This window comes from Rosa chinensis, chromosome 3, assembly GCF_002994745.2.
Source record: "Rosa chinensis cultivar Old Blush chromosome 3, RchiOBHm-V2, whole genome shotgun sequence".
NCBI classification, from domain to species: Eukaryota; Viridiplantae; Streptophyta; class Magnoliopsida; order Rosales; family Rosaceae; genus Rosa; species Rosa chinensis.
The window spans coordinates 34,646,461-34,672,347 of NC_037090.1; the positions used below are offsets into that span (position 1 = coordinate 34,646,461).

At 38.9% G+C, this 25,887-nt stretch overlaps 1 protein-coding gene and 2 long non-coding RNA genes across 4 annotated transcripts; all 3 read right to left on the reverse strand.

Annotated features, from left to right (window-relative positions):
* Positions 1 to 10,223: 10,223 nt before the first annotated feature.
* LOC121052400 lies at positions 10,224 to 16,770 on the reverse strand. Of its 2 annotated transcripts, XR_005808946.1 has the most exons (4): positions 16,325 to 16,770; positions 16,104 to 16,210; positions 15,031 to 15,120; positions 10,224 to 10,491 (listed from the first exon to the last, which is right to left on the reverse strand). It is a non-coding gene; the product is annotated as an uncharacterized LOC121052400 (long non-coding RNA). The 2 variants fall into 2 exon arrangements; XR_005808945.1 differs by having other exon boundaries at positions 16,104 to 16,770.
* Positions 16,771 to 21,069: 4,299 nt separating this feature from the next.
* LOC112194482 (putative E3 ubiquitin-protein ligase XBAT31) lies at positions 21,070 to 22,334 on the reverse strand. Its single transcript, XM_040517304.1, has 5 exons — positions 22,266 to 22,334; positions 22,047 to 22,168; positions 21,813 to 21,953; positions 21,622 to 21,729; positions 21,070 to 21,232 (listed from the first exon to the last, which is right to left on the reverse strand). Exons 1-5 carry the CDS (start codon positions 22,326 to 22,328, stop codon positions 21,085 to 21,087), a joined length of 582 nt encoding a protein of 193 aa, XP_040373238.1. The 5' UTR covers positions 22,329 to 22,334; the 3' UTR covers positions 21,070 to 21,084.
* A 1,534-nt stretch (positions 22,335 to 23,868) lies between these two features.
* LOC112191833 lies at positions 23,869 to 24,314 on the reverse strand. The gene is made up of 3 exons (XR_002933162.2): positions 24,225 to 24,314; positions 24,068 to 24,128; positions 23,869 to 23,972 (listed from the first exon to the last, which is right to left on the reverse strand). It is a non-coding gene; the product is annotated as an uncharacterized LOC112191833 (long non-coding RNA).
* Between the last annotated feature and the right edge of the window lie 1,573 nt (positions 24,315 to 25,887).

The window sequence follows — 25,887 nt, forward strand, 5'->3', positions numbered from 1 at the left end:
TCTTCTTCCTTGGGTGAGTGTCAATTGAACCAAGTGGCCTCCCTCTCTTCCTTGGGGAGCCACGGCCTCAACCACACCTCCACTAAGTGCGGTTGCAGTGCCTCTATCTGCGGCACCGTGCCCCTTATTGGGGACTTCTAACCTTGGAGCCACATTTGCAGCTGGTATATGTGATCTCGTCACTTTTGCGATATCAGTAAACGCATCAGGCATCGAATCTGCTACGTTCTGAAGATCGATTATTCTTTTCACTTCATTTTCACTTTGTGAAGTGCGGGGATCAAAATGAGACAGAATGGGGACAAACCACGACAATTCCTGTCGTTCCCTTGGAAAATCCTTTTTCCTATCTCCCCCTAACGACTGGAAGACTGTCTCATCAAAGTGACAATCCGCAAATCTAGCGGTAGAGAGATCGCCTGTCAAGGGTTCCAAGTAGCGATAATTGTTAGGGGGATTCGTATCCAACATAAATATTTAATCGTCTCTGAGGACCCATTTTGATGCGCTGTGGGGACGCAATAGGCACATATACTGCTAAACCAAATATGCGTAAGTTAGGCTCGTATCCAGTTACCAACTGGTACGCAGAAAATGGTTGGCTAGCAATGGGTCTGAAACAAATAAGTAAAGCTGCATGCAATATTGCATAACCCCAGGCAGATATAGGCAGGTTGGTGCACATAACCAATACTCTAGCCACCATCTGTAGCCTGTTGATGGTGGCTTCTGCGAGACCGTTTTGTGTATGTACATGGGGTACAGGATGCTCTGCATCGATCCCAATAGGCATGCAATATTCATCAAATGATTTTAATGTAAACTCTCTAGCGTTATCAAGCCTTATAGACTTGATAGGGTGATCAGGGTGGTGAGCCCTTAAACGTATAATTTGTGCTAGGAGTTTTGCAGCATTTCTTGTGGACAATAATGCGACATGTGATCAGTGTGTCGAAGCATCCACCAGAACCATAAAGTACTTGAATGGTCTGCATTCTGGATGGATAGGTCCATGGATATGTCCTTGTATCCTTTGTAAGAATGGAATGTTTTATGTTATATCTTTAGCATAGGGAGGTCTCGATCCTGTTTTTGCTAAAGAGAAGGCTTTGCAAAACAAGTGATGTGCCTTTGAGATAGTCAATGAGGCATAATGGGAGGGAGGTAGTGCTTCCGGTACTTCAGAAGGCAATGACTGCATTTGAGCAATACTAGAACCGACACCTTGCAGTGTGACGGATTTTTGTCCCATTTTATGTTTCACTCGAAAGAAGGGATGTCGATATGAGTTTTTTAAAATACGGATCATCATGTCACGACCGGGGTGCCCTAGGCGATCATGCCAAAGCCTGTATGAGTCAGTGTCCCACATTTCATTATGGGTGACAATCAAGGATTCAATGATCCGAATCGTAGTGAGGTTCAGTCCACTAGATTGACTCATGAGTTTCTCTAAAATGTGTTTCCTTCCACATTCATTAGAGATAATATAAAAGTATTCAGTTCCATTCTCATAGTGTGTTTTTACATGATAACCGTTGGCACGAATATCTTTGATACTTAACAAAGTTCGATTAGCTCTTGGTGCATACAGAGCGTATCTCATATTCTTTAGAGTATTTGTATTTATGTAGAAGGGTTATTATCACAAATAATACCTGAACTATACCTCAATCTTATCGATGGTACCTAAACTTCAATTTTGATCACAACCAGTACCCGAACTTTTCAATTTCAGTTTAAATGGTACCTAGAGCTACCTCCGGTCACTATTTCGACTAAAAACGACATGGGAGGCGATCATAGTGATGATTTTTGATGATTTCGAGGGTTGCGATCATATATAGTGATGATTTTTTGTAATAAACTTGTCTTGAACTTTTTTTTTTGTTTTTTGTTTTGGCTTTTTTGGCCCAAATAGTGACCGAAGGTGGCCTTAGGTACCATTTAAAATGAAATCGAAAAGTTTAGGTACTGGTTGTGATCAAAATTGAAGTTCAGGTACCATCGATAAAATAGAGGATAAGTTCAGGTACCATTTGTGATAATAACCCTATGTAGAATGATAATCTTTTCATCCAAATAATTTTTTCTTTTTCTAGATGTATTGCTTTACATCTTTATAGTGCTATGCATGTAAATATGTGTAGTAAATAAATTTGAATAAATTCAGTGCTTCAGAATAAAATTCAAAATTTATTAATAAGCCAACGATAATCAAATCAAGGTCTTTGTTCAGAAATCTAATTCATCAAATCATTCTTTAAGACCAAATAATAGTCTAATTAAAAATGAAGCATTATGCCTTCACAACTGTCTTTGGAAAATAGATAAAGCAGGTCAGTCAAAAACTAGTGCATCCATTGACTGAGCAAGTTCCTTATTGCCATTGAGGTATGCAATTGTGAGGTTGACATCTGGGTCATGGCCTCCTTCTTCCATATAGTGAGTTTCTTGTTCTTTAGACTCCCTATATCTCTTGTAAGTGGCTGCAACTATGTTGCTTGCTTGGCAGTTCTTGTACCAATGCCCAATGACTCCACAATAGCATGGTTCATTGCCAACTCTATCATGTTTGACTGAAGAGTTCTTATTTGCCTTTTTGCACCTTGTTTCCACCACCCTTACGTCCCTTTCCACATGGTGCATTGTTGCCACATGGGTAGGGATCAGCACGTCCAAACCCCTTTGCATTAGAGTTCTTTCCACCTTTCATTTTTCCATAATTAGCCTCAGGAATTTTCTTTGTCCCAGTAGGCCTAGCATTGTTGTTCAAGCAAACCTCATTACGTCTCTCAGCCACTTGCAGTAGGCTTATCAACTTATTGAAGGTTGTGATTCTTTTGTTGTTATACTCCAGCCTATACTGGTCCGCTAGTATAAGAGCTGAAGTAGGAAAGGTGGAAAGAGTATTGTAGATCATATCATCTTCTACGATTTCCCTTCCACAGAAATTGAGACATGCCTTTAGACGCAACATGTCCTTGTTGAAGTCAATGACCCTTTTGTAGTTAAGCAAGCGGATTTCATTCCACTGAACGGTCAGTTCTGGGAGCAAAGTGTTATGAATGTTCCCAAAACGTCCCTTAAGGGCATCCCACAGTTCTTTGGCTGTCTTCAACTGAAGGTACTCCCAGCGTAGGTTAGGATCAATATGTCGCCTTAGAAACATTAAGGCATTTGCTTTCACCTTATTAGTTAGTTCATCATCTTTGGGGTCGGTAATGGTGGCAGTGTAGTCTTTTGCCACAAAGGTAGTTTCCACATCGGAAACCCAACGATGGTACTCAAGTCCTTCTGAGTCCAAGATGTCAAATTCAGGTCGCGTTGGATTAGCCATTTACATAAACAAGAGAGAAGATATAAATTACGCAGTCATAAAGACATCCACGTAAATTATTTTCCAAAAATGTGAATTAGATTTCAAGACCAAGATTCATAATGGTCACATTTTTCGATGCTATGTGAAAATGCTTTATCACGGTAAGTGTGTGCGCATGAATTTTCTTTATCATGGCAAAATGGAGTTTATATGTTGTATAGCATTCAAAACAAGTAATAATTATAGCACGTAATAAATAATAAAAACATAGCATATATTAAAATAAATTACATGGCATGCTCAAATTTCACAAATATATACCAAAATATATGTTACACATAATAATAGCAATAATATATCATGCGTAAAATAAAATATAAACAGTAGCATAATATAAAGGCATGCTTAGGAATAACTATATAAGAGTAAATAAAATTCACAAAACATGCTCACAATTGCATAAATAATATATAATAAGATATATATGGCATGTTCAAAAATAAAGTATAAACTATAGCATAATTAAAACATGCTTAAACATAATTATGTAAAACATAAATAACAAAACATGCTTAAAAAGATCAAAATTATCTAACTAAACATGCTCAAAAGTTCTAATTATAAATAATGAAAATATACCATAGTATGAAAATAAATAAAAAAGAACATACTTGGTTGCGAGAAAATAAAACAATCCTAGCGCACGCGCGTGTTGATGCAGACGTGCGTAGCAATTGTTTTTGTTTTTTTTTTCAAGCAGTCGGCCGGGGCCTTCTTCCTTTTTTCTTTCTTTTTCTTCTTGTTGGGCTGATCACCAGTGAGGCCTGCTTTTGTTTTTTTTTTTTTCTCGTCTGGGCCAGGTCACAATCGTGGGTCACAGCCCGTTTTTTTTCTTTTTTCTTGGCCTTCAGTTCTTTGGGCCTCTTATGTCTTTTCTTTGTTGTGTTTTTTTTTCTCTTTTCTTTTTGGGCCGCAAGGCCTTTTTTTTTGTTAATTTGGGTCGAGTCTTTACTTTGGCCCGGTCACCCTTTTTTTTTCTTTTTCTTCTTCCTTCTTTTCTCTGTGTTTTTTTTTTCGCGTCTTCTTTCCTCCCTCCTTCTTTCTCCGTCTTTTTTTTTGCGTCTTTTTCTTCTAGTAATCTGGTGCAGGTCAGATCGCCAAGAAAACTTGTTGGTCGGAGCTGCAGTGCAGGTCCGGCGGGAGTGGGCTGCATGGGGCTGTGTTCGCAGGCTGGGGTGCAGGTGCGGGGGCCAGGGAGCAGCGTCGGTGCATGTGGATTGGGCTGCTACGTCGTCGCCAATCTGGGGCGGGCGCTAGGGCTGAGATCGGAAACAAGGTGGGTTTGCAGGTGAGGGGTCACGTTGCTGGGCTTGTTGCTCGCTGTGGACTGCTGGGTCGGTGATGTAGGCGCTAGATCGAGGCAGTAGCTAGGCGGGATCGGTGAGGGATCTGCGCAGCCTTGGGCGAGGGGGCCGCGCTGGGGCGCTAGGTTGCTACAGGTGGTGGGCGGATTGCTGCTGCAAGGGTGGGCTGTGCAGCAGGCTGTATGAAGGGCCGCGCGGGACAGAGGCTGCAGGCAGGGAGGCCAGTGTTGTGCGCGCACGGGGGTGGTGGCCTGGGCTAGGCTAGAGGCCGGTGGGGGTTGCTGCTACAAGGATTGTGGTGTTGTAGGCTGAAGACTGCAGCGAGCGGCCTGGAGGGCTGGGATCGAGGGGGAAGGCCGTCGGATCGAGATGGAGGCCGGTGACGTGGGCTGGCGGTCCCCGATCTGGACGGGATTTTTTTTTTTTTGGAATTGGTGCGGCAGAAATTTTTTCCTAGGGTTTGGTTTTTTCCTTTTGAAAACTAAGATTTTTTCTCTTGGCTATTTGCTCTGAGTGTGCTGATAACGTGTTAAAGTAAAATGACAATTGGAATTGGTCTACTCATTTCATTTCATAGTCCCTTTATATAGGGATAGAATTACAACGGAAATATCGATTACATTAATGATACTAAATGCTGATTGATCCGTAATTGCGCTGATTGATGGTAATTACTGATTCCTTGATTCCCTCTCCGTCAGTTGCTTTGACGAAGGCACACAATATGTTTTTCCTTTAACAAAACATTCCTTTTGAGTTATTTTATATAAATTATAAATACATTTAAACTATTTGATCTTCATTTAAAAAGTAATATAAATTCAAAATTAGCTAAAATAGAGAGCATTGATACAGACGTATTTTTAAAATGGCTAGCTAAAATGACTTTTTAGTTATTTTGGCAAAAATTTGACTCAAAAATGGCTGGCATTGCTAAAGATGCTCTTAGGCCTATAGAATGTTAGTCGTTTTTTACTTTTAATAACCCTATTTTAGGAATTTATGGTTGTTAGAGCATCTTTAGCATACTCTCTACTTTGGCTCCTTAGCTATTTTAGAGAGCATGTTTAACTTTTTATCTATTTTAGCAGCTGCACCAGACTCTTAAATGGGCTCTCCATTATAACTTTTAGTTATCTCGCTCCTAAATATAGAGATGAGGCTCTCTATAATTTAAAACATTTCTTTTGAGTTATTTTATGTAATTTATAAATACATTTAAACTATTTAATCTTCATTTAAAAAATAATATAAATTCAAAACTAGCTAAAATAGATAGCATTGATGCAGACGTATTTCTAAAATGGCTAGCCAAAATGACTTTTTAGCTACTTTGGCTAAAATTTGACTCAAAAATAACTAGCATTGCTAAAGATGCTCTTAGTTCCTAAATGATCGCTAACGGGTGTAGTTAGGTGGTTTTTTTGCCTGCAAATTATGATGTTTCTTTTACATCTTGATAATGGAAGCTTCTGGTACACCGCAATTGAGCGCATTGACAAAGAAAGTTTTCACACAAAATTATCTTTGTAGGGTAATGTTGTAGTTTGTTAGGCTCCTTATTAAGTGAGCTTCGATGTCTTAAGCGAATGGTGCATGCTTCCCGTTTCTGGGAAATTTGTAAATGCTGTTCTGAGCTGCGTTTATTAATGAAATCTTCATGTACTCAAAAAAAAAATATTCAAGGAATTATTGAATCATAAACCAAATAGAGTCTACAAATATTCTACCCTAATAGTAGCTAATAAAAAGAAATATTGTTTACCAAGACTAGCTAAAACCTAAACTAAATATTACTAAAAACTAGTTTATGAATCACAAATCTTCCTCTAGATCCTCTGTTTCCGAATTGTGTCCATTGTTTTGGACACCATCTTTATCTCTTCCAAAGACATCATCTTCTTCACTATTGGGTACTACGATGTTTATGTCAATGTCTTCTATATCAGCAAAATAGTCTTGGTTATTCATCATAAACTTCTTCAACACTGTCATTAGCCGTGCATTGTGTGACCGCATAGTGTCCACAGTTGATTCAAGCTTCTTCACTTTTTTTTGCATTACATTCATCTCATAACTCACGGCTGTTAAAGATGTAGCAGTTGGAAACTCCATGCAAGGAAACGAGCCTAAACCACAAACTCTTTTTCCCTTCATTCCACACTCTTCGGCCATTATTGGATTCTCATCATGCGCAGTAACTTGTACAAATTTCAGTGGCCGGAGAACCCTCCATTGCATCAAGGGTTAGTTGCAAAGACATGTCAACTTTTGACAAATTCAAGTGAGAAGTTCACTGCTATTCAAACTATTCAAAGTGTAGTTACAGATAAGCATGTCATTTAAAATTCAAATTACAAGTTTTTTTTTTTTTTTGGGGGGGGGGGGGGGGGGTCTAGAGCTATCTGGGGAGTAACCATACTGCTATAAAATGATAACGATGTGAAAAGAAATAGGGGGGAGAGGAGAAGAAGCTATAGAGCATAAATACAGAGAGGAGAGAAATAGAGAAGAAAGGTCCAAGTTTCGCTACCAGAGGAAGAAAAGAAAAGCTGCAGGTATATGGCTGCATCCATGGTTATTTTTTCTTATATGAAATTTCCTAGACGATGCTCATGACAGGAAAAGAGGTCTGCCTCCCTGCGACGCAAGCATCTTCAATTGATTTGGAAGAGAGTGACCGTCTCGTATGGATTTGACAAACTCTAATAGGCCGTTCATGAACGACCACAACCATTAGTGTAACGTCCCGAACCTAAATTCACCGGTTTACTAGTCATTTGGACGGTAAACGACCTTTACTTTCACTTTTACTTTCGGTTTAGTACTTTTAGTGGCCCTAAAAGTTGACTTTTTGTTCGGGTCAAAATTTGAGGAAATGTTCTTCATGAAAGTTGTAGGGGACGTTAAACCGAGCGCGTGCATATGTGGTGCGTAAAAATCGGACTTAATATGGGAGAGTTATGGCAAAAAATGTAGAAATTACTGTTCATGATAAGTTATATATATATATGGAAATTTACTGTTGGTAGATTTCTATTTTCAGAAACCTACCCAACCGGGTAAGTTCTCTCTTTCTCTCTCCCCGACTCTTTCTCCCCTCTCGGCCGATTTCTTCCCCCTCCCGTTTCTTCCTCCTCCGGCCGACCCAGGACACAATCCGGCCACCCCCAAGCTCGGTTTCTTCCCCTTGTCACGTCTGTGGAGGTATTTCACGACGATTTGGCCGGAAAACCTCGATTTGGAGCAGAGGAAGCTACGGTGGCAGTTGGGTACTTTTGCCGATTTCCGGCGATTCCGGCCACCTCCGGTCACCATCTTGCCGTCGAAGCTTGGGTTTTTCGCGGAGATCATTTTGCCCCTAGCCTCGAACCACGATTTGAAGTGTAGAGGCCGAATCGAAAAGCTAGGGTTCTTGAATTTCTGGGTTTTCTTCACCGGTTGATTTCGACTGTTTAAAGGTAAAAATTGGAATGTGTTGTAGTTGAGAAAATTGATCAGTGTGTTGAGTAGGTGCTACTGTCAAAATATGGTGGCCACCGGAGGTGGTGGCCGCCGGCGCGTGGGGCCCACGCGCTGCCACTGTTGGTGGCGCGTGGAGGCTTATATGGCAGTGTTTTAATTTCAGTTTTTAGCCCATTAAATTGTATATTGTTGTAGAGCTTGTATGTGAAGTTTGGTGAATTTTGGAGGAGTTTGGAATTGTTTGTGAATTTCCGAAGTTTGGAGTTTTGTGATGGAATTGTGGGAAATCTAGCCGTCGGATTTCCCTCGTTTTCATTGTGGAATATGTAAATTGAGGAAGTAGTGTTGTGGAAGAGATTTGGGTGGAATTTGAGAAGTAATGGAAATAGGGATTTTCGAGTTTCGTTTAGGTTCGTATTTATTTTATCGGATTGCCGTTTACGGAAACATAATTGTGTACAGGACGACGTACCGAGCTATTGCTCGATGAAGGAACTCGTTTGCGTGGTCGCCCAATAGTACTGTGAGTGGACTTTTGTTTTTAAATAATGATGCATGCATTTATTTCTTAAATTAATGCTCTAGTTATTAATCATATTACATTTTGAGCAAATGAATTGATTTTCGGAATTTGATTTCGGTTTATCTCGTGGTTTTACTTTCAACATTGAGTTTCAAAGGTTGGTTATGATTTATAATATTATTTGACGAATTACTTATTTCCGAGGTAATTTTCCGGAATTAAGTATATTTCTAATCACCGATTTAAGTTCCTGGAAGATTTTCGAGATGAGTTTCGATGGAGTTGGATTTCTCATTTATTTATTGACCTTCCGTTTTGGCATTGGGAATGCCTAATTAATGATTTTGGATTTGGTTTGTTTCTTGGAGATTTTGAGAGATTTTTGGAAATGGGATTTGCTTATACTATTGATTTTATATTTATATTCAGCTCTTGGAGCTTTTTAAGAGATTTACGAAATAAGAATTCGAGGAAGCAAAACTTTATACTTCTTTATACCCTACTTATTTTAGAACTTGAGATGATCTCGGCGTGCGGGGTCACGTCTTTATACACTTGGATTCTTATTTTGTGAGATATGTGGGGAAACTATACAGATTTATTGGCTTTCTACGATCTTCTTCCTCACCATACGCGGGTCATGTGAATAGGTCTCCTCCTCACTTACTTTGTGTTTGTGAGTGGCAGTGAGGTAGCTTTCTCCTCCTCACGTGGGTGGTAGTCGAGGTGATATTCTCCTCCTCACACAATCTATGTGTGAATGGAAGTTGAGGTTATTAGTTCTCCTCCTCGCACAATCTATGTGTGAGTGGCAGTCGAGGGTAGGTTGAGCCTGAGGGGCTCCATTCCCGTATGGTGAACCCATTTTTTTCCCCATATTCTTTGTTGTTGTTCTTGACTAGCGGGGCTAGTCGGGTTTTCTTATTTGTTGCATGCATCGGGAGTTTTAAAGAAATAAATGTGGGAAAGTATAAAATCTTTTTTGTTTAAGTTGTTTATTTTTGTCCACTCACGCTAACGTTTTTCATCTACTTTCCCCTGGGCCTTTCGGTTTCTAATGCCCAGTTTGCAGGCGTTATTAGTTGAGGTCGTGCGTACGTGGTTCGAGGCATAGTTGACGAATAGCTTCCGCACTTCTTTGTTTGGCTCTGATCTATTGTGGGTTACTGTTTTGGGTAGTCCACTTTAGGGGTGACTCGACCAGTTCTCGGTAGAGTTATCACTAAGGTGGGCCCCGCAGGGCCACTCCGGATTTCGGGGTGAAATCTGGGGCGGGTCCTGTCAATTAGAGTTTTTTTTCTAGCCTCTCCAAGATGATATTTAACGCATCGAAACAATATGGTTGTTCACGAACAGCCTCGTTTCAATGCTCGAAGCTCCCCCGAAATGGTGTTGTTTGCAGCTCTTAGGTGCTCTCCACTGCTTAATGGCATCGAAACAATACGATTGTTCATGAATAGCCTCGTTTCAATGCTCAAATCTCCCTTGAGATGGTGTTGCTCATGCATGACTCAAACTTCTCCTAAAATGATATTGTCGTGGTCCTCCTACCAAAATTTTAGGAGAATGAAATAAGCAGAGGAATGGAAGTTCTTGCAACTCTTCATTTGTGAATGAGAGAAGATAATGAAGTGCTATAGCACTCTTTTCTCTATTCAAAGTAAAAGAAACGGTGTACTTGACATTGGTTCAAATTTCTCCTACAAGTATTGAACAAAGCCATCACACCTCCTACAGGGGAAAAATTCAAGCTCTCTAATTCTTGTTGGCATGTGGCACCAACTTGAAAAGTCAAACGGTGGAGAAATAACCAAGGCCTGCATACAAAAAACAAATGCTTTGAAATCAATATAAAAGTAATTAAAAAATATATGGCTGCAAGTTAATTAGCAAAGACAATGTCCAGATGCTTGCAAGTCTTCATAATTAAGCTTTTTCTTTGTTTCTGGAAGCGGTGGCTTAATAATGGAAGGAGACAAAATAGAGGCCGATTTAATTGGTGGAAGAGAACCCCAAAATGAAGGGAGGTTCTCACTGAATGCTGGAAGAACTCGCCAAAAGATGAATGAGTATTGTCAAATACGTGCAAGACAGAAAAATCGATCTCTTAATCAAATATGCTTAGAAGCAACTGTCTTTACCCAGGATGAAAGAAGTGAAGACTCAAGGGAGTATGCACTCCTATCTGTACAGAATGGAGATGTCGTTCACCAGATAAGGCTGAATCAATGCATACGGAGGAAATTTAGGTGGGCTGATTCAAAGCCCAAAATGGGTGTCCACATTGATAGGAGCATTTTAATGCGACGTTTTAACTGTTATTTCCCTATATTTTCTGCGTTATTTCCTTAATAAAACTCTGTTTAGGAAAGTTTCCATTCTTCGAATGGGAAAGTTCTTAATTGTAGAAAGTTTCCGTTTTGTAGTTTCTATTTTCCATTTTTAGAAAGTTTCCATTTTAGTTTAAGAAAGTTTCCATTTCTTATTTTAGAAAGCTTCTATTTTCAGGTTTTTGGAATAAATAAGCTGAATTGAGTTCATAAATAGAACGAGAAGCTTCATGAAGATGACATGGAAAAACAAGGTGACAATGTGGGAATTAAAGATGATTGATTGAGGATTTCAAGGAGAGATTTTCTTGGGAGACTTTTATGGAAAGAAATATTGTTGGAGGAATAATTTGGTGTGATTGCCAACCTGAAAATCAGAAATAATCAAGGAGATGACGCCAAGAGAGATTCAAGGGAGATATTTATGGAAGGAAAATATGTGTGCACCAAGGAAAAGCTAAAAAGGCGTCTAGATTCATCCCTAAATTCCCTAAAGGAATGTTAGCCGAAATTCATGAAGAAAATCAGAATAATTTCAAGGAAATTCGGCAATTAAATATTAGGGAGTTATTTTAGAGAATTTTGATTGGTTGGAACACATCACAAGGCTTACTTGGCATTCTATGATTGGTTGGACCACATCACAAGCTTACTTGGCGAATTATCATTGGTTGAAGCTATGTGGAAAATTCTGATTGCTTTGTGAACCCTAGCCGTGCTCCTATATATACCCACCTCTTTGACGTTGAGAAGGGTTCCTCTCCCCCATACAATTTACACTTTAGAAAAAAATCATAAAATCTTCTTAGCATAGCTGTGAGTTTCTCCATCCTCTAGTCATCTCCATGAGTTCAAGCAAGGCCAAGGGAGAAGAAGCATAGCCGTGAGCATCCATCATCCATCTCCAACCTTGAAGCTTGCTTTCGAGATTCAAGAGACCACCACATCAATCGTTCATCACCATCTCCATCTCACGGTGTAATCCGATTCTCCTTTGTAACCTTTGCTTTGAATTTCGTTGGTTATGAACTAGTTGACATATGTGTTTGAACAAATATTAATTTCTGGAATTTTTATGATTAATTGAGAATTTTCAGATTCATATTATTGTGATTCGAGAGTTGCTTATGTGGGTTTGTTTAATTAAATTTGCGTTATAGATAACTTTTGTATTTTAATCTTATGTGGTTGCAAACACTTAGGGTTTCGATATAATTGGTGCTAGGTTTAAGAACATGAAATCGACTTTTCGGTTTGTGTAAACTTGAATCAAAGTAGTAAAGGTTTTGTACAAAGATCGAATTTAATTAACGAGGATTGCAATTAGGTGGACTTTTCCATACTAAGTTGTACACTTGAGTTGATAGCCTTTCTCTATGTGCAATGCGTTAAACATGACATGATTGACTAGCTTTCTAGGGTTTGATTGCATGTTTGATAGAATTAATCTAGGTGCTTTCGCTTAGGTTAATTAGCATTGAAAAGTAAAAAATGGGAATTCATTTGCTTTCGAATGTTTCACATGATCAACTCCTTTCTCATGACTTAGATGAACAATATTAGGGTTTGAATCAATTTTAATCATATGTTTCGATTTTGATCTTTGTTCTCTCATTCCATTCGTATGTTTATGTTTTTGCATTTTAATTGTTTTGTTAACTTAGTTTTATTTTCGAAAAAAAACCAAAAACAAAATCCCCCCCTTTTCGTGTAAAATGTTTATAGTTGTGAATACCTTTGTGAATATTATACTTTGTTTTAATTTTAATTGTTTAATTGTTTGACAATGACAGGTGTACCCTCAATCCCCGGAATAGAACGATCCCTATTTGCTTATACTACTAACGATATTTATAGGGTTAAATTATGCGCTTGCTTTCGAGCGCATCACACATCATTTATTTAGGCCTGATGTGAAATGAAGCTAAAAGGCCTGGAAAGAAAATATGGGTGTCCAGATCATTCTAATCGGGCCTGACCCAGTATGGAGCTAAAGGCCTAGAAATACGGAAGAAATACACACCACCTTTTAAACCCATTTACCTCGATGTTCAGGCATGGCCAAATTCGTTTGTTGACAACACAAAAGCCCATTCACACGGCCCAGTAAAAAATTCAACACATCGAGTGCCCAAATTAAATTCGGGTGTCTGCAGAAGAATTACATCCGACGGATTCAAAAATAAATATATGTACATCCGTCGACACCAAAAATTCTCTCAACACCAGAAATACAAATTCCTCTGAACTACAATGGTTTGATCCCTTTACAGGGTATGCAGGCAATCTAGCGACCCACTAGATGCAACCACAATTTCAAATTGAATCTCTGACTCTACCAATCAAATTCAACCAGTCCTAAATTGAATCACTAACTCCAGTCAAATTCTCCCAATACCAGAAATACAAATTCACAAGAACTACAACGGCTTGATCCCTCCTCGAGGGTATGTAGGCAATCTAGCGACCCACTAGATGCAACTGCAAGTCCAAACAGAATCCCTGACTCCGCCAGTCAAATTCTTCTAATCCGAATCCCTGACCCCACTAGTCAAATTCATCCAATCCGAATCTCTGACCTCACCAGTCAAATTCATCCAAACACCAGAAAGGTCAAATCATTCCCAAAATAACCTCAGACACAAATCCGAATCCTTGACCTCACCAGTCAAATTCATCCAAACACCAGAAATGTCAAATCATTCCCAAAATGACTTCAGACACAAATCGAATCCCTAGTTCACTCACACCAAATTCGTCTAAACACTATTCCTATTCCAAAAGCAATACACTCCAAAGGGTCATTCACCCGTTGGAATTCTTAAACTACGAGTGGCTTGATCCCTTGCAAAAACAAACAAACAAACACACATCCACAATTAATTTCTTCATAAATGGAATCAAAGGGTGTTTCCTTATAACAAGGGATTGTAATTAAGAGATACATTCTGTCTTGAATGGGTCGAACCCGAACTAACTAAAACTCTATTCACTAAATGAATACGAGTGATATTATGTTGGGTGATGTGGTGACCCGGAGACCGGATTACCAGTGCGCCACCTCCCCAAGGAACCCTACACCCACGACACTTGGAGTAAGTGTTTTGGGCCTAGAATTCCTCAAAGAGACAAGGCCTTTAGGTTGGAAAACAAGATATCTATAAGCCCGAAATTCTTAGACTTGTATAGTGGGTTTGGCTCGTAACCGTAAGATTACAAACTAGGCAAGGAAGAGGAAGGGAAGGTGGTGTTGTGTTGAGTTTGAGAACCTATGTCATTTCTTTAGTTCTTAGCCCAAATTTACATTCAGTTCATTTAATGGTAATTTACGTGAGTCTTCTAAGTCTAGCCCACTAGGACCTAAACTTAAATGGAGGTTCTAACCCTAGGGTTCCATTTTGGTGGTAAGCAATCACACACATCATCAACCATACATAATGTTACAAAAATTTAAGGAGATCGAACAAGCCAAATAGAAATAAACTTTAAACAAAACAAATTTTGGCCTCCAAGGATTATCCTTCTTACCCAAACTTCGACAACAACAACCTGAAAAACAAACTAAAGTAGGGGTTAGGCTCCTATATCCAGTCATTTCCCATGCCCACCCCATATCTAAGTTTAAGAGCATGAGTTATCGTTTCGAGAAAAAGTAATAGATAAAAACCAGTTTGCGATTCCACGTGATCGTCACCACGTAACTACAATCCCACGACAATTGATCTTCTTCCACAACTTTTATCATAACCGTCCATCTAGCCAATCACTTTCCGAAATTCAATAATCACAAGGCTAGAGACAAAGGGGATAATTCAATAACAAGGGCATGGTGCACACTGCCCACCACCGGTGGCTCAAAGAGGAACAGACCTCTCCTTACATCCCCATCAATTGCCAACACATCAATCCAATCCACGCAAACCATTTCAATTGTAAAACAGATAATTTTCAAAACCATGCAAGAGGCCTCATATAAAACATAGTATATGCAAGAAAAGCATAGATAGAGTTAAAGGCATCCCCTACCTGGAACTCGAGATTTCTCTTGTAGCACTTGGTCTCAATGCAACCTTGTAGCAACCGCCAACTTCACAAGATCCTACCACGATATCGAGCCTATATCAATAAGCGACATTAATAACGATAAACACGGCTAACTATTCACACACAATACTGTCCAAAGAAAACCTTTCCTTTAACCTAATTTACTAACGAATAACCAGACCATTTGGGCACTACGGGAGAGTTGGTTTTTCAGGAAAAAGTGGCAAAAACACCTTTAGAAGACAAATTGTCAAAAGCTAGAAACAGAGTTTAAGTAGGAACTGTTAAGGGCCAAGGAAGAGTGTCCAAAATACTTGAGGTAATTCTTGTAAAATTTTGGAAAGTAGATGGCTTAACAACCTACTCAGTAAGAACGAAATGGTTATAGAATTCTAAGTGAAGCCATGTGAAGAGTGAAGGTTTTAAAGGCTAAAGTAAAACAATGTGCAGATTTTCTCCAGAAATATCAGCTTCTGTCCACCTATTTCAAAATTACATAACTAATTCTAGAAAAATGATTTTGGAGTGATTCAAATTCTGGAATATTCATCTATATGTCTACTATTTTTCTCCAGAGGAATTGATCCCAAATTCTCAACGGTTTAGCTCCATTTTGGAAAGGAATGAAGCTGGGTCAGATTACACTGGAACTGAAAAACTGCAGAAATTGGTTCTTTTGTGTAAAGCTCTTTTGGTACCCAAAATGGCTAGTTAACTAGGCTCTAAGACACCTACAGAAAGTATCTAAAGCTCCTAAAGACTTAAAATCTCAGTCATCCTTCAATACTATAAGGGGAAGGTCTTGTAGCTCACTAACATGATGTTTTGAAGACATGGTGTTTAGACAACCATAAAACAAACAAGCTCTTCAGATCAAGCAAGATTTTAAGGTTTAAGATAACCATGGTCTAGCATAAATCCAACATATCAGAAAGAATGAAAGGTTCTAAGTTAAAGCAACAAGGTTTCAACAACAATAGTGACAAGTTGTAATCTGCAAGAGTTTGTAACAACAACCCAAAAATACACAGTGTTAAGGAAAGGATGATACTCACCAAAGACTAACCAAAAAGTTGAGTTTTTCTTGAGGGCTTCAATAGGAAAGAAAGCTGAGGGAGTTGATGGGATCGAGCCCAGTTGCAGGCCAAGAAATTCGCTCAATCTCAAACATGCCGAGTGAAACAGAAACTTCTCAATATGTAGGAGAGTTGTTTTGAACGTATTGAGCCTAAAAATTCAGGAAAGAAATAGGAACTTGATTGTTCAAGAATCTTACCAACTGTTGGTATCAGTCTCAAGCAAGATGTGGGGGATTTGGGTAGAGCAAGAGAGGGAATTCAAGCAGAAATCCGGAACAGGCTCGCTTCCGAACGGTATCCACTTCGAGGGGTGTACAGGTCTCAAAATGACTCCGATGGAGCTGAAATTTTGAGACTAGATAGAAGAGACATAGGCGAACAACTTTCATGAAGAAATTTTTTTGATCGGAGGTGCCTAACTAGGCGTTTCGGGGAATGAAAATACACTGATATGCATAGGGATGAGAGGAAGGGTGAGAAGAGGAGGGTGGACGACAGTCTCTGGTCTGGATTCTCCAAATTGAAGGTCTGGCGTGATGTTCTTGGAGGAGTTGCCATAAGCATGCTAGCAACGTGGAAGGGCGAGAACATGAAAGTGAAGGACTTGGGCATTGCATAGGTAGAAGCAAGCTCAACGTGTGGGCAGAAAATGGTTTGGATCAGCTAAGGCATGTGATAGGAAAAATAGGTTATAAAAACCAAAATGATGGGGAAAATAAAAGTAAAATAAGTAAATACAAGAAAACTCAAATTAAAGTGTTGGCAAGACCAAATAAGGATTGGGCCTCACCAAACTTGTATTTATATAGAAAAATGGTAAAGTAAGTTTTATCAGAATTTTGCTCGAGTTTGAAAAACATAAGGAGTAAATAAATTGTGCTTTTGAAAGTCAGTGAGATGGTTGACGAGTAAGCTTCGGGTAAGGCGAGTAGAAATTCTGCCAATTGTTAAGAAATAAGGTACAATAAGGAAATCATAAACGCACGCACAAATAGATTTCAAAATTATGCAAGGATGCTATTATGAGCTACAAGAAGCTTACTGGATCAAGGGAGATGCTCGGGTCAAAGGTCAACTAACTTATTGGGCTAGGTTCACTAGCATACCCGTCTATTGGGTGTCCAAAGTAAATTATGGACTCTAAACTTATGCTATTTTTGGGCCTAAGGCCCAAGCTCAAACTATTTCCAAAAGTATTTAGCCGAACAAAGGTCGCGAAAAATTATCCCGTTCAAAAGTGACGTTCGGAATTTCACGGGGTCTACAGGTGACATTTACGCTCACTGTGTGCAATAATTTTCACTCAACACATATCTGCCCAATTGTCTATGAAAGACAAAGGATTCCTCCTACAGTTTAAAAAAAATTTCTCAAATTAACAACTATTTAAGAGACCATTTAAATTAACTCACTTGAAACTCATTAAATTTACCTTGGCTGTCCTCAAAGCATGTTGCATTAAAGGCATAGTTTTACCACGATACGTACTCCTTTGTCTCTTTCAGCTAGCTGAATTCTTCTCGCATTTACCCTTTATAAATATTGTGAGGTTAACTATGTATTCTAAGATTTTTAATCTAAGCATAAAACTGTAATATTATTTATTTGAAAAAAAAAAATAGGAGTAAAGAATAGATACAATATATTTTGGATCGGTGTAGAGTTTTCACTTAGCCAATGTCACTCCTTTGTCAGTCTCTCATGTCATAGATCCAATGAAGGAAGCATGGCTCGTCCTCGAGCAGGTGTGCCACATTTTTGGTAGTGATCGTGCAACTTCCACTTGAATTGACTATACGCTGAACGCATTTTATCATCCACAAAATTGATAATTTTTGGATGTTCTAATTTTACATCAAAGTGTACCTAATTGAGAATCAAAACAATCTACTATGTAATGAACAAGATATATTAACTTTGCATTAAAACACTTTGATTTAAACTTACCATCAATCCCTCTCTTATTGTCCTCTTAATATGTGCCGGAATCTTATCCATCCGTGGTAACATACCGGAGCTCGACTTCGAACCTTAATCCCTATAGAGGTAGTGAACTTCTTATTACAGTACTCAATATTTGGGACTCAATGCTCCTGGTCAAATATTATCTCCACCTTCTTGTTGCCATTACTAGCAATCACCTCAATCATACATTTCCCAGTTGTATTTCCACGTGTTTTTTTTCAATTCATCAGGGGTAGAGGAAGTCTCTGCATGGTCAGATAAAAAGAATGGAAAATTTCGTTTGACCTCCCTAATCTTTATACCTTAAATCATTTGTGCCCCTGCAGTTTTAATTTCATCACGCGTTCCCCTGCATTTTGATTCAGGGTTATTCTTTTCACTATTTTATATTCATATATCTCTGCTTTTTTATGAGTATTTGGGTCCAATTTTGTTCTAGGTTTGTCCTGATTGTGTGAACTTGATGTAGGGAAATTGATAAGCTTGTTCATAATCTAGTAGAGAAGGCTTAAGGTTGCTATTTGTTCGAGGGAGTGGACACATTGTCTGTCAATGGTGAGCAATGAAGTTTCCTTTTTTGATTTGGTATACGCTATTGTGTATAAACTGATATGATCAAGATGTAAATGATTCAATCTTTGTCAATTAATGTGAATGATTTGGTGTTTGAATGAGTGGTTTTTGTAATCAAGTAGTTTTAATCATTCACTAATGTTAACACTGGTACTTGCATAATTGATTCATTGATAGTTAAAAGTCCTTTGCAATTGACAAGAATTTGCTTTGCTGCATGTAGACATTTGCCAAGATTGAAAATCATTACTTTATGAATAGAGGATTCTTTCCTTCAGATTTCGTGTTAGGTAACATCGAAAAGATAAGGCATATAAAAACTACAATCTTCCTGTGTTTATATTTTGTTTTCACCTCATACATGATGACAAGCAATTTTTGTTTGAATAGAAGCATTTAATAAATGCAGACTATGAGGGTGAAATTTGGTAGCAGAATGATGCATTGCAGTTGCCGTGCTTTTGTATCATAATCTAGACAAATAGCAGGTAGTGTACTATGCTTTTGTAGCATATTCTAGGCATTGCTATATACAAGTGGGATAAAGGCAAATAGCAAGTAGTGTACTATGAAAGTCATGCCAATTTTTGCAAGTTACTAATAAAGCTTGTCTGTGTGAAGAACATGAGATTGAAGTTGTCAGGCTATGAAATGAAAAATGCAGTAGCACCTCCAAGATGTACAGAGGATAAGTGAAGAAGGAGGTACAAGAAGAGACACAACTGGGAGAGCAGAGTCTGGAGGGTTGACACAGAATAGTCTCAAAGATGCAACATACCTATATAAACGTTTACTTAGAAGAAAATTGAACAATTACAACTATAATTGTCACTGCTACAAAAAGGTCATCAGACGACGGTGATTTTCTGTTGTGTGATGACCAAACTAACCGTGGTCTAAACGAGTGTTGTGTGATTGAAAAATCAGACAACGGTGATTTCACCGTTGTGTGACAATACTTTGCTCAACAAAATATCTGTTTCCGTTGTGTGAATTCTGCGCAAGCATGTGCCTGGCATGGCAGGCGCGGGGATGTGTCGTTACATTCAGACAACAGAAGAAAGAATTCACTGTTGTGTGAGATTCATAACACACAACAGATATAATTCATTCTTTGTTGTCTGAGATTCATAACACACAACAGATATTACTCATTCTTTGTTGTCTGAGATATGTAACACACAACAGATATTACTCATTCTTTGTTGTCTGAGATTAATAACACACAACTGAAGTGAAATTATATCCCTTGTCTGTTGATTACTCAGACAACGGAGATGATTTCATTTCTGTTGTGTGTTATGAATCTCACACAACAGAACTTTGTTTTCTTTTGTTGTTGGTTGTTAGTTCACACAACTACTCTATTTGGTTTCTATTGTGTGTTATGAATCTCACACAACAGAACTTTGTTTCTTTTGTTGTTGGTTGTTAGTTCACACAACTACTCTATTTGGTTTCTGTTGTGTGTTATGAATCTCACACAACAGAAGTTTGTTTCTTTTGTTGTTGGTTGTTAGTTCACACAACTACTCTATTTGGTTAGCTGTAGTGTGAATATTGTAATCAAATTGAGTAACAAACCAGTGACTATTGGACAGTAATTACCACATCAAAAGTACTCAAATCCATATCATTCCATTACCATTTTTCAAACATCCATACATTCAAGTGACTAGGTAATGTACCAAACAAGAAAGCATTCCTAGCTAGCTACACATGAATCAAAAGCTGATATAATATCTTTTCGCTTCAACAAAACCTTCTTGTGTCATTTTATCAAGCATCCTGTGCACTATAGATACTCTCATTTGCATCACCTCCAAGCTTATTGTGAAGCTTCACGAGTTAGCACATATTGCAGCAGAAGAGCATGATACAGTACCAAAGGGGTTGGTTTTCTAGAGGAATGAAGAACAAGAGCATGTAACCGAAGTTCAAGTGCCTTTTCCCCACTCACTAGCACCAATGAAGCTGCACCATCACTGCTCAAGAGAAAAGCACAACCCATTATGCACTGTTAAAAATGAGAGACCATTATGATTTATGAGAAGTACCTAAACACAGACACATATATAAATAATCTTATGATAAAAGCATTGCCAGCAGTAACTGTAGCCCCATAATATAAAGTTTCAGATAGATGTAGATGGGGTGTGGGTAATTATTTTCTCTGTAAAAAAGGGAAATCAAGGTGTTGAGGTGCATCCTACTAGTAGGAGTAGTAACTAGAAATTGAAATGTGTAAAATATTTGAGAACAGAACTTAGAAATAGACAGGAAGGTAGGAAATTACCTCAGAAAGATTGTCATCCATCCCTATATCAGAATGCACATCAGAATGCGATGGAGATGCAAGAGAGTAACCGCTTCCTTTCAAGATATTCTTCTCCCTCTCCCTGTTTGCCTCCGTTAAGGCCTATTCTAACAAAGCTTTTGCCTCCTCATTAAGCTCACTAATAAACTTCAAAGGTGATGGCCACACCAGAGGCTCAGTTGATGACGGATTTAGCATAGCTGCACAAGCTCCATGTTTGTGTTTCAAAGCAACTATATATGGCATTCTCCTGCATATTTACAAAAAAAAAAAAAAAAACAATAGATAAAGATCAAACTTTCAAATAAAGTGTTTAAAATCAAGTTAAGAGATATGATCATTGGTTCAGGTTTTCTTGAATAAAAAAACAAAATATCTTAAAACAGAGTTAGACCTCCAATGAGGCCTTATCGTTTAACACTTGTTGGCCTTAGTTTTTGTCACTTAATGCAAATAGATTCAATTCTTGCTCTCTCCATCAAGAAAGAATTTTTTTTTTTACAAAACTATGGTGGTTGGATAGATGAAACAGAAAGAACAGAACATGCACTGATTTAGAGATAAACAACACAAGGGGATCTGTGTGTGTTATAGACTACAGAATTTGATTTTTGAATATAGATGGAAATGGAATTATACCCCGATCCATCTCTTTGAGCGCGATCTGCACCCCATGCCAACAATCCTCGTATACAATCCAGAGATCCCCCTCTTGCCGCCAAATGCAGCGGAGTGCTTCCTGGGCAGCTGTAAACACCAATTTCTCAGTCTAAGAGTAAAATCGACACTACAGATCAATGATGATTAAGAACTTTGAGTTTAATTCTTACCCATATCCGCCAGTTGAAGCACAAACAAGAGCTCCGTTGTCTAACAATATACGTACACATTCAGGCCTACTTCGCCTCGATGCTAAATGCAACGGGGTCGCTCCCCTACCATCTCTAATATTCACAAATCGCGCAAATCCCCTGATATTCAATTCAACATATCATGTCATCATTTACCAAATTAGTAAGATCAACCAAAGCAGGACCAAATCACTTCAGAGAGTTTGTACTTACCATGAAACAGCTACATGATTTGATTGAGCAGCGGAAACAATGGCCTGGAGGCAATCGGCATGGCCATAGTAAGCAGCATAATGCAAACAAGTTCTTCCGTGAAGGGAATCGAACATTAATACCTGACACAATAGCACACATTAGCCTTACACTCCATATCTGGAGGAAAAAAAAAAATCAGAAACCCAAACCAAACCAAAGCTGTGATTTTTCACATACATTTGCTCCTACTTCAAGAAGCTTTCGCACGCATGAGATCTTGCCATGCATTGCAGCCAACATAAGCGGAGTCTGAAAACCATCCAAACCAACAAACCATGAGCAAATTACATCCAGCAAAAACTAAAGATCAAACATTTTCAAAGCTATAAACTTTCACATCACCTGACGTGATTCAAATCACATCAGCCTGATTACTTTCACAGCGAATTATATCTATTTGTTTCAATGTGATTCAAACTTTCACAGCGAAATAGTAATCAGGGTGATCATAACTTACGTCCATCAGCCAATTTACTTCTCAACTTCCGATAGTCATTGTACAGAGGCTCTAGGTACTGGTAGACATCAGTATCGCTGCCTGTGATACGCAAGTAAAATGCAACAAGTACCCGAACATATCTGAAACCCAAATAAAAAGTGTTAAATCACATTGAAGCAAACTGTAATGGAGAATGCTAGATGGCAACACGAGATGTAAAAACAAATAGATATTCAGCACTCAGAATCAAACAGGCTACTTCAAACAGAACATAACCACTACAAAAACAACTTGCAGTAGTAATTAGGCAACCCAATATATTTAGACCTTCCTAAACAAAAATTACACCAATTTCACTTTATATTTTAACCCGAGGCCTATAACTTCTCCTCTACCTCCACCTAGCACAAGACTCGATTATATGTTCAAACCACCCAAATTCAAAAATTAAAGTAAGAAGAAAAGAAAAAAAAAAGCAACGTAGGAAGGGAACAAATTAACAAACCAAAATGATCCTGCAGTTCTTTTAACAACTTCATCTCCTCAAGTATACTAGACTGTGCTCCACTAAGCAACCCTCCTCCAATTCTCATCTTCTCTTCCATTATGACGTGTTCTGAACCAAAAGAACTCACCTTTCACATCTTCAATGCAAAACCCAGAACCCAAATAAAAAAAAGCTGGTCACTTGCGACCAAGAAACCTCTTATTATTTTTTTCCCCCTAGAAACTCCAAAACCTCCTCTGACTGACCCAGCTCAGCTTGTCTCTTATTATTTTTTTCCCCCTAGAAACTCCAAAACCTCCTCTGACTGACCCAGCTCAGCTTGTCTCTTATTATTTTTTTCCCCCTAGAAACTCCAAAACCTCCTCTGACTGACCCAGCTCAGCTTGTCTCATATTCCTTCAAATTTTACAACTGACCAATTTCTGAGAATTCTATAAAACAAACAATCCAATCCAAACCAAATCTAACAACACAATGCAGCAGGGGGAGGACACAAAAAGCAGAAGCCCTTAGAGTCCAACCAAAACCAAGGAACAAAACCTGCGATCTAACAAAGTGTAGTCTCTCTCTGTCTCTGCGCTTTGAAACTGGAAAAAAGAGAGTGCATGCTCCAATCCTACGCACACACTTTCTGTATAGGGGGGTGATTCCGTTGCATCTTTAAACTGTTTCGGAATATTATTTGTGACAAAAAAATTTATTTTATTTTTGCAACAATGTAATAAAGAAATCTGAAAGCAAAAGGCAGAGCAGAACCAACTGAACACGAAAACAAACCAACTGAACACGAAAACAGTCCACAATATTTCCAAAATATTGTGCATGTCTTCGAACAAACAGGTAGCAGGATCATAGTTTGGAAGACATTTCAAGGCCACTCCAACTCTGTCTTCTGGTTTTCCATCCTCATCCACAACAACAACCCCGGTTTCTGGTTCTGATTTCACATCACATTCAATCAGTCAATATGAATAAAAAACAAATTCCCTTTCAGACGAAAAAAAATAACAGAAATAAAATAATAAAAAAAACCTTGAGGAGGAAATTCAGGTTTGAACATGGGTGCTTCTGGAATCACAGTGTTCCTCAATAACTGCACAAACAATACACACAGTCCTTTCAGTTGTTCCAATCACACAAGGAAAGGAAAATAAAAAGGGAAAGTGCAGAAAGAAAGAAACAAACAGACCTGAGTCATCTTATTCTGCTTCTTCAACACTGAGATTATCAAAGAACCAATAATGGGGACCTCAACAATCCATACAAACAACTTAAGAAAATCTTAACCTGATCAACTCCCTCCTCCCTACAAATCTTAACCAACTCCTTAACAGGTATAACCACACACGGCATTGAAGTAATATGATCAATCACAGCTAACCTAACCCTCCTACCATTAGCCTTCCCTTGTCGCCCTGCTCGAACTTGCTCTCGGAGAAGCGCCAGGCGGCCTGCTGGAGGACGATGGCGGCGGCGGTGGTGGCGTTGTTGACGATGGAGACCTCGTCGACGTGGTCGGCGTTGATGAGGTCCTTGATGAGGGTGCGGGAGTGGATGATGCCAGCTTGGAGGTGGTTGAAGTAGAAGTGATCGGGCTGGGAGAGGTACTTGAGCTGCCAGCGGCGCTGGGCCTGGAGGACGGAGTCGGGGCAGGACCCGAAGCTGCCGTTGTTGATTCGAGCGACGGTGGGGTCGTGGTGGGAGAATTGGCGGCAATTTCGGAGGGGGTGATGAAGGAGAGTTTGGGATTTTTGGAAGCGTGGGTGTTGGAATCGCCGTTCAGGGTGTGGTTGTGGTCGGGGGAGGAGGCCATTGCTGGGGGAGGAAGATTTTAGGGTTAGGGTTTGAAAGGGGGTGATGAGATTGAAGAAGAAGAGAGCATGAAATTGAGACAAGAGAGATCGAGAGACTGAGAGAGAGGGGTTTCGTGGGGGGGGGGGGGGGGGGGGGGGGTGGAGAGACGGGGGTTTCACAACTGAGAGAGCTCGAGAGAATTTGTTTCATTTTTCTTTCGACACGATGTGGCTTGGGCTGGGTGGGAGGCACAATTAAACTTCCAACAAAGCAATCACACAACAGAAACCTAACAAACTGTTGTAAGAGTATCAAAATGTCAAAACATGGAGGGAAATCTGCCGCATACAGCAATTTGGCTCAAAATGTTGCCGCCTATATGTTCCCACTTTCACACAATATAACTTCTGTTGTCTAATTTCTACAGCTTGCACTAGGTTTACCTTGTGGAAGACATTCAATCAAGCTTCCTCAAAATTTGGCATCCAGTTTTCAATCACACAACGGAAATATAAAGCACCGTTGTATCAAGTAGCACAAATTTCAGATTTCAAGAGGCAACCAAGGCTCCAAAGTAGAGGGAAATCTGCCGCTAATTTTTTAAGACTCAGACGACAGACATTACTTAAGTCCGTTGTGCAATGTAGTTCTGATAAAAAAGTTATCACTTTGTTGGCATTCACACAACAGAATATAACAAGTACCGTTGTGCAATAAAGCTTACTTAAACACACAACTGATGATTTCTGTTCCGTTATGTGATTAGTGTTGTGTGATTAACTTTTTGTAGTAGTGTGTTTGTTGTCAAAAGGTGGCAGACTTTGAACAGTTTGTCACTTCCAACCTATATGTTTTGATAAGCTCAATGGTTGTATTTTTAAACGTTTATAAAGTAGCAATATATGTAAGAGGTAAAAGATTAAATTCTAGCAAGATTTGTTGAATTTGACCAACAATCGGTGTGTGTGGGAACCATTATACATTGGCCAAAGACAAGTATAAAGTGGGATGAAATAGCTGTTAAAAACAAAAGCCACTGCAGCCAACGGAAAGTAGAA

Excerpts from the sequence above, each read along its gene's own strand:
- LOC112194482 (XM_040517304.1), bottom strand. The coding sequence starts at position 22,328 with ATGTTGGCTGCAATGCATGGCAAGATCTCATGCGTGCGAAAGCTTCTT. Across the intron at positions 21,954-22,046 it reads AATCATGTAGCTGTTTCATG|GGGATTTGCGCGATTTGTGA; the intron begins GTAAGTACAAAC and ends ATTGAATATCAG. Across the intron at positions 21,233-21,621 it reads GCTCAAAGAGATGGATCGGG|GAGAATGCCATATATAGTTG; the intron begins GTATAATTCCAT and ends GTAAATATGCAG.